We start from the raw sequence: 8721 nt of genomic DNA, 5'->3' as shown, positions 1-8721 counted from the left end.
ATCCAAATCACTGAACTAAGGTGTTCCAGTCATTTGGTACAAGAACCCACATAGCAAGCAGGTTTGGCCCGGATCTGGTATCAAGTCGGCACTGCTGGCTGACTTCTGGGATGGTAAGTGGTATGTCATCCAGATATGGGCCAGGCCTGGTGGATTGGTTTACGTGGCCCAGGCCCATAGAAAACAGGTCTTCCCTGGATCCAGCATCAAGCTGGCACTTCTGACTGACTGGTGTCATGGCAGGGTGTATGTCAAACCAGATGTTTGCCAGGCCTGGCAATGATGGCAATATTTATATTTCTATTCTCCTATTTTAGTTAGAAGACCCAAATGCCGTGTTGCGATACTATACTGCTATGGTAGCCAATGTTTCAAATGGAGGTTTGACAGGTTTGTGAGTGTACACTTTATCCAATACCTATTGATGGTTTACTCATCTTTGCCAGTGGGTGGCTGTAGCTCACGAGGGAGAACAGGTCACCTTCTGATTGAAAGGTTACTGGTTCGATTCCTGGCTCCAATCTGCATGTCGATAGTGTGAATGTAGTTAGGAAGCACTCAGTTTAGTGAAATTGGGCAAGTTGTATAGAGCAATTTAAGTAATCCTGAAGAGTAGAAAAGCACTATAAAAGAATCAGTCCATACACTGTCTGAACAGAGTTTTGTCATGTTACTCTTGCAGTGTTTTGCATGTTCCGGCATATGTTTTTATTATATGGCTTGATTAAGGTACACATTAGGCTGACATCTGGGGCCAGAGCTGAAACTGTTCTGGGCCAGCACAGAGCCAACAGTGTGTCTACAACTGGCCTTGTGCTGGCCCATGTGTGGGCCACATCTGGCAAACCTGATCTGGGCCACCAAAGGGTCGTCATTCTTTGCAGTATGTGGGCCATGTGTAAGCACATTGTGTGGGCCAGATCCGGGCCATACCAATTTTGCTATGTGGGAAGCACCTAAGCACGCAGACTGCTGCACAAACATTTGTGAAAGAATGGGTTTCTCTAAGGAGCTCAGTGAGTTCCAGCATGGTACTGTGATAGGATGCTACCTGTGCAAGTCCAGTTGTAAAATTTCCTCCCTAATAAATATTCCACATTCAGCTGGTAGTAATATTATAACAAAGTGCAAGGGATTTGGAATGACAGCAACTCAACCATGACACAGTAGGCCATGTAAAATAACAGAGTGGGGATTGGTGGGTGCTGAGGCACACAGGGGAAAGATTCTGCATGGGTTTCCATGACTGAGCAGTTACATCTAAGCCTTTCATCACCAAACACAATGCAAAGTGCCAGATGCAGTGCTCTAAAACAGCGGTCCCCAACCCCCGGGCGTCGGACTGGTACCGGTCCGTGAGTCGTTTGGTACCGGGCCGCGAGAGTTGAGGCTCAGGTGTGAAATGTATGGTTTTCAGGGTTTTTATCGGTTTTCAGTGTTATTTTGTTATCGTTTTGATCGTTAACTCGGTTTTCCTGTATCTTTTCACGTGTGTTATGAATAAATCTTCTTTTTTTCGGTACCGGTACTAGTTTTATTTTGTTGTATTTATCCCCGACACATTAAAGGCCGGTCCGTGAAAATATTGTCGGGCATAAACCGGTCCGTGGCACAAAAAAGGTTGGAGACCGCTGCTGTAAAGCACATCGCCCGTGTACTCTGTCTGGCAATCGGATGGACGAGTCTGGGTTTGGTTGTTGCCAGGAGAAATGTACTTGTCTGACTCCATAGTACCAAGTGTAAAATTTGGTGGAGGGGTGATTATGGTGTGAGGTTGTTTTTCAGGCTCGGTTTTTCAGTTCCAGCCAAAGAAAGTTGGCCAATTTCATGCTCCCAACTTTGTGGGAACAGTTTGGGGGTGGTCCCTTCCAATTCCAACTTGGTTGCGGACCAGTGCACAGAACAAGGTCTATGAATGAGCAAGTTTGGTGTGGAAGAGCTTGACTGACCTGCACAGAGTCCTGAACTCAATAGATCACCTTCAGGAATTAGAGTAGGGACTGCGAGCCAGGCCTCCTTGTCCAGCATCAGCGTCTGACCAGTGACTGACCAATTATGCTTCTAAAAGAATGGTAATAAATTCCCATAAACATACCTAAAACTTGTGGAAAGCCTTCCCAGAAGAGTTGAAGCTGTTATAGCTACAAAGCATGGGCCGACATCATATCAAACCTTATGGATTAAGAATGGGATGCTACTCAAGTTCTATGGCTGTGAAAGATGGCTGAATACTTTATAATCTAGCATTATTATCACTTTCACCTTGAAGGAGAGGTCAGAGGTCACATCTGACATCTTTATATGGTACTTTCTATATGTTAACAATACACACCACACTTATAAGAATCATAGTTCTAAGGCTTTTTGTCAATTTTGACCAATAAATCATTAAGTTTATCTTGAAGACCTTGGTGGATTTAAGCCAAATTTGAATGGATTTTTAACATGACCTCACTCTATACCCCTTTTCAAGCTACTTAGATTACTGTGACCTGGATGACTGAGAACCTGCACAGACATATTTACAGACAGAAAGACATACATGCATTCACTTTTGTTTTTTGCTTTTTTGTTTTTTCACTCATCAGTTTAAATTATAAAGGTTTTACAGTCATATGTCATGAGGGAAATGGCAACTCCAGCTGTCAGGTGGCTGCTGACACTGCCAGCTGTAGCTACACAGTTAAAATTAGTCAGAATTTATTAGAATTAGCGGGGATTTCCCTCCATCAACGCCACTGGACTATTCTTGATCGTCTTGATGTTGTCACTTTAAAATACAAAACAGTCCAAAAAGTTGGGGCACCTAATTTTTGTCAGTGAAGTAGTATGAGCACACTGCGTCTTTTGTTTGCAGTGAAGCTCGTGTTGCACCTTCCTTTGCCAACACAGATTCACATTGCCACATGTAACCGCTATAACTATTCTCAGAATTTAACACCTTGTATTTCAGTTTAGAGTGTTTATATGTTTTTAATCTTTCAGGCGGGTTGGTGGTTTTGATTTGTACATACACACATATATATATATATGGAGACACAACTGCCTTCAGACTGTTAGTGTTTCATTCACACATCAAGCAATACTTTAGCTTCCTGCTATATCTTCCATCAGTACCATCTCAGGCCTTCTGCATTTACCTCAGCTACATAAGAGTATGAACTTGAAAAACCTCAGAGACGGGAACGTAATAAAACCTCACACTCTATCACTTCATCTAACCTTTCTCAAAACGGCGCTGCACCCACTGCCAGCAGCAGTGAAAGTGACTCCTATGTTAACTGCAGTCATTTCAAATCATATCACAACTCCTTCTGTGGTATGCATGTAAGTCTTGCTTTTGAATATATTCAGACTCTACAAGAAGAAGTAATCAGTTCTAGTCAACCTACTGGGTCCTTTTTTTCAATCCTGCTCCCAAATGAGGTGCATACTCTTAGACATAAGACAGAATAAGACAAGACAGGATATACTGTATCTTCTCCTTATGCCCAGATCACTTCATATCTCTCTCTTTCTAAATCGTAAGACGATTCGTATTTATGTACTGTAGTACCCTTTTTACTCTATTTGAGCACTTGTAATGCTTTCTACTACAAGTCAGATTTGCCCAATCACACACATTCATATAGTTTTTTGTTTAACACTCACACACACACAAACTCACAGGGGCAAACCCTCACTTGCTGCTGACGGAGGCCTCAGGGCCAAGTCAGGGTTCAGCATCTTGCCCAAGGGTACTTCGACATGCTGACTAGTGAATTGGTAGACAACCTTTTTGTTTCCAAATCTCATAATCTTTTAGTTACTCCACTGTGCAACTGACAAAAACTCAAATTAATTTAAATTAATTTGATTTCCCCCTTAGTTTGCATCACAAACCCTCCCCTCAAACAAGATTTCTGCCACCACAAACAGTGCAAACTTGTGATGGTTTATATATATTTTGTCTGCACAAAGGAAAAAAGAAAAACAAAATTGAAGTCACACATCACAGTCCAAGTGGCTTCTTGTTGTCACACTTTAAGTGTTAATACCCAATAACGATAAACTTTTAGAAATAACATATATGAATGTTACTGTTATGTTCTCAGCATGTATGTAAATTTATGCCACATATATGTATGTATATGCATGTAAATACATAATGACTACCTGCCTCACAGCTTGTGATTTAAAGTAGCATTGTCATCCCAATTAAAAAGTAAAAATACAAAAAAAAACTGAAATGGCAAATAGGATGACAATTGATACAAGTACAATATATCTTAAATGAGGGTATTTTAATGCATTGCATGTCCTGGGGAACAGGATGTTAACATGCAACTACTGTTGTTGTTCATATGTGACATTTACCCAAATGTAATGTGTGATGTCAGAAAGGAGAGGTGGGATTTGAACACTTCACATAAACTTTGCAAAGATATTTCAAGCCTTGCTGCTTCTTTTACAACCATAACTAGCAGACTCTGCAGCATTTACAGTTAAAAAAAATACTTGGTTACTCTGTTTCTAACTGTAAGTATTCCTTACTATAGTTTTCTTTGTCTATATAGCAGCACAGTGGTCTGTTGCTCTTGTATTTACATGCATTTTTCTGCCTGTGATGATTTATTATGACATTCTTTCTTATTTTCATAAAGTGACAGGCAAGATGGCTGGTGGAAACATGACCCTGGACTCTGTTGCAGTTCCATCAAACCAGAGCAGCTGTGATGTGTTTGTGTACCAAAGAGCCGCAGTGGTCCTTTTCCCCATTTTCTACTCTGTGGTATTCATCATCAGCACATGCGGCAACAGTTTGGTTCTCCGTGTCATCTGCCAGAGAAAACAGAAGTTCAACTCCACCTCCATTTATCTGGTCAATCTTGCTTTATCTGATGCTCTGTTCACACTGGCACTTCCTGGGAGAATTACCTACTACATCCGTCACTTTGACTGGCCTTTTGGTGACCTTCTCTGCAAAGTGACCACACTTCTTTTCTTTACAAACACATATGCAGGTAATATGAGAAATTTTGTCATTGTACTTTTGGAGCTTGTCTTTGTGTATGTCTGTACAGGTGCTGCCAGATCTTTATACTAGTTTTAGTTCACTTTTTTCTATTTAGAAAGAAACATGCAAAACATGTCAGTAATTACAGACATGATCAGTACATCATATCTGTCACATATGACATATATATCTACTAACACTCAAAAAGCATTGCATTTAAACTTTTGAAATACATGAAACATTTCCAAATGTTCAACAACAAAACAAAATGCTCAGATTGCAGCTGGGATGGTGAACACAATAAGCAGAAGCCGTGTGTCATTTCCATTACATTCTCACCAGGTATTGGCTTCATGACCTGCATCAGCTTGGACAGATACCTGGCCATGGTGCATCCACACCGGCTGCAGTGTTTAAGGAGTGTAAAGGTTGTTCGAAGGGTGTGCTGCCTGGTCTGGGCTCTAGTGTTTCTGGAGGTAGCGCCTCTGCTGTTCCGCAGCATGCTGCATGAGCATCAGGGAAGACGAACCTGCATGGAGTACTTCAACTTCGAGGGCTCCCGCTTCACTCCGTATCTTCTGATTCTGGCCTGCGTTGTGTCCTTCTGCTGCCCGCTTACCATTATCATGTGCTGCTACGCCAAGATCAACATTAAACTGCGAGATGCAGCTAAAAAGAACTCTGTAACTGGTCGCTCAAGGAGGAATCACAGGGCCAACACTATTATTCTGCTCATCCTCCTCACCTTCATCGTATGTTTTAGCCCTTATCACGTCAATGTCATCCAGTTTATGGCCAGAAAAATACACCACCAGCCAACCTGTGAAGAACTGAGAGCCTTTAAGGTGTCTTTACAGGTGAGAACTGCTGTGTTTTCTTTTTTCAATTGATTTTAAAATGTCCCCGTCATTTCTCTTTCTTTTTTTCCTTTTCATAATTTACCCTTACCTTCTAGATTACCGTTTCGTTAATGAACTTCAACTGCTGCTTGGATCCAGTCATCTACTTTTTTGCCATTAAGACATACAAGAAGAGGGTGATGAGCCTGTTTAAAGACTATCTCTATACTTCCGGCGCCTCCTCCAAAATGACAGCTGAGAACAGCAGCAGCAACACCTGAGAAACCACAGCTGATTCTGCAAGATGCACATATAGAACATATGCCACAGACCTATTTTCCCATGCTAAACTAAAAAAGAAAGAAAAAGAAAATGGCTTTATTTTACGTAGTCTCTTCTGCTGATGTGGGTTTTTCTTCCATCTAAAATATATATCAATTGTGTATGGACACATGCAGTGTATGTGCCTTAATTTAGCTGTAAAAAAAATGAACTAAATCCTTGTTCTGCTGTTAGTGTTGCACCCAGTATTTGTTTGTACTGTATATATTGCCATGTGGTTTTTGTTGTTGTTGTTTTTGTTCATATGATGGCCTTTTCTTTTCTTCTTTATGTTTTTTCTTTATTTTTGTTTTAGTTTAGTTTTTTAATTTGTTTGATTTTGTTTTTGGTTACAATGTGTATTCAGTCTAGTATCAACAGCGTCATACAGTAATCGTAAAAGGAAGTTACTCTAATCCATGTTTTTGTGGTAAAAGGGATTTTGTATAGTTATGTATTTGTACATTGTTAAGAAAATGTCCCAACCTATGTGTTTGTTTCCAAACTCTTTCTGAAAATACTGCGGTTATTAACGCAACACGGAAGCAGCTTGTACTTCCTTTTTTTGTTAGAGAAGCACATACCCAGCCAAGTCTTGGGTGAAATTTTTCACTGTAAGAGGAACCATTTGAGCAAATTTGTAAAGCATACGCGCCTGCTATCAAAGATGTTATTCATATGATCCCAGCAGTATTACGTATTTCACAAAATGGAAGAACTGCGGGTAGGACAAAATGAGAACATGTCACACTTCTCTCTTTCATACCCACATCTGAGTTTTGTGTGGGAGTACGCAGATGAAAATCACCACTTCCTCACCCACCTTTCCTGCTCCCCTATCATAGGCCTCATTCCTGCTGGGCTCCACATCTTGTGGTGAGGGTACACTGTGTATTTTGTGTGTGTGTGTTTGTGTGTGCGCTCCTTGCAAATTTACACAGGTGCACATTGTCTGTTTATAGCACAAAGTGTCATATTTAAATTTAACCTTTCGCATTTCCTGAGTTTTTCTGGAGATGTTGCCCTTTAGTTTTACATCGAAAACAATGTGCATAAACTATTCTATAAAGAAACATTAAACTGCTTTGAATGATTACTAATTTTTTAGTTATTTATTTATTTTATTGCTGGGGAATTTATTCACTTGTCAAGACACGGGCTACACAAACAAGGAAACAATTTTTTTCCCCTTCTAGTCTTCTGAGGTTCTGAGGAAAACACAGCGAAATGAAAAAAAAAAAAACGAAAGATGATTAAAACAGTAGAAAGCAACATCATTGTCAGATCAAGGTCAATGGTCAATGTCAAGGTTAATGAGTTCTACTAAGTAAATCCGAATTACCTTGAATGATTTTACATATTTTATTAAGGTAAATTAAGAAACATTTTATGTGTTCATATATGGGACACTAGCATTTGACGTATATGATGAAAATGTATAAATAAAGACAATAATACTAACAACATTAAGCAGCATTAATGGAAATGGCTTCATTTGTTTGAGATCTGCTCAGCAATTCACTGTATATTGTATGAACCCGATTAAGTCTAAGTGATCCTTAAATTAGGAGAAAAATGATCATTTAACAGATCAAACAAAGAGGTTGTTAGAAATGGCATTTTAGCTCATCAGAAATGGTAACCACAAAGGCAAACGAAACACTTCCTAGTGTGAGAAAATTAAGCAATAAATTGTTTATCACATCTGGCAAGAACCCGCAAGTTTGATATTCTATGTAGATCTTTAGATAGAGTACCAAACTCTGGTGCAACACAAGAAGTTCCTCCAGAAACATTCTCGTGTGTGTGTGTGTGTGTGTGTGTGTGTGTGTGTGTGTGTGTGTGTGTGTGTGTGTGTGTGTGTGTGTGAGAGAGAGAGAGTGTGCATGTTTGTGTTTTGTGTGTTTGTTTGTTTGTTTGTTTGTTTGTTTGTTTGTTTGTGCATGGGCAGCACAGAGTTACAGAGGTTAGCAGGAAATTGCTGCTGCTATTTTAGCTGCAACAAAGACAAGCTTGTTATGTTAATAAGTATATTCTATATTAGATGCTCGGATGTGAGAATGCGATGGGCTGGTAATTAACTTTTTACCCTGTTCAAGCTGGGATAAGGTAGTTATGAAAGTGGATGGATGGATGGATGGATTAATTTGGGATTAATTTAGTTTGGGTACAGGGTGAGCAATCTGAGCAGAGAAGCCCACACTTTTCTTTACCCCAACCACCACTGAGACATTCTCAAGAGACATAATCTCTCCAGCGAGTCCTGGGTCTGCCCCTGGGCCTCCCCCCAGTTGGACATGCCCAGAATACTTCACAGAAGAGGTTTCCAGGAGGCATCCTTGTCCGATGCCTGGACCATCTCAACTTTCTATGTGAAGAAACAACGGCTCTACTTTGAGTCCCTCTTGCATGACTGAGCTCTTCACCCTATCTCTAAGAGCCACTCTTTGAAGGAAAATAATTTCTGCTGCTTGTATCTGTGATATCTAATGAGCTTGGAAAGAAAGTGACTAGATTTCTTTAACGTTTTTTTAAGGAGGTTTCAGCTCTCATCTGAGAAGCTTC

At 40.2% G+C, this 8721-nt stretch overlaps 1 protein-coding gene across 1 annotated transcript; it reads left to right on the top strand.

Moving 5' to 3' along the window:
* Window positions 1–4644: 4644 nt before the first annotated feature.
* On the top strand, window positions 4645–7604 carry LOC146370914 (G-protein coupled receptor 183). The gene is made up of 3 exons (XM_084909052.1): window positions 4645–5003; window positions 5339–5853; window positions 5952–7604. The coding sequence occupies exons 1-3, from the start codon at window positions 4655–4657 to the stop codon at window positions 6114–6116; spliced, it is 1029 nt and encodes a 342-aa protein (XP_084765178.1). The 5' UTR covers window positions 4645–4654; the 3' UTR covers window positions 6117–7604.
* The last annotated feature ends 1117 nt before the right edge of the window (window positions 7605–8721 follow it).

The sequence above is a fragment of the Perissodus microlepis genome, chromosome 16 (assembly GCF_051167445.1).
Source record: "Perissodus microlepis isolate ML-2025 ecotype Zambia chromosome 16, ASM5116744v1, whole genome shotgun sequence".
NCBI lineage: Eukaryota > Metazoa > Chordata > Actinopteri > Cichliformes > Cichlidae > Perissodus > Perissodus microlepis.
Note: the sequence above shows the minus strand (reverse complement) of the source record. Positions and strands in the feature narration are given on the sequence as shown.

What these genes read in the sequence shown, in the direction of transcription:
- LOC146370914 (XM_084909052.1), top strand. Translation starts at nt 4,655, where the DNA reads ATGGCTGGTGGAAACATGACCCTGGACTCTGTTGCAGTTCCATCAAAC. An exon ending in CTTTACAAACACATATGCAG is followed by an intron (nt 5,004 to 5,338) that starts GTAATATGAGAA and finishes CATTCTCACCAG; the next exon opens with GTATTGGCTTCATGACCTGC. An exon ending in CCTTTAAGGTGTCTTTACAG is followed by an intron (nt 5,854 to 5,951) that starts GTGAGAACTGCT and finishes CTTACCTTCTAG; the next exon opens with ATTACCGTTTCGTTAATGAA.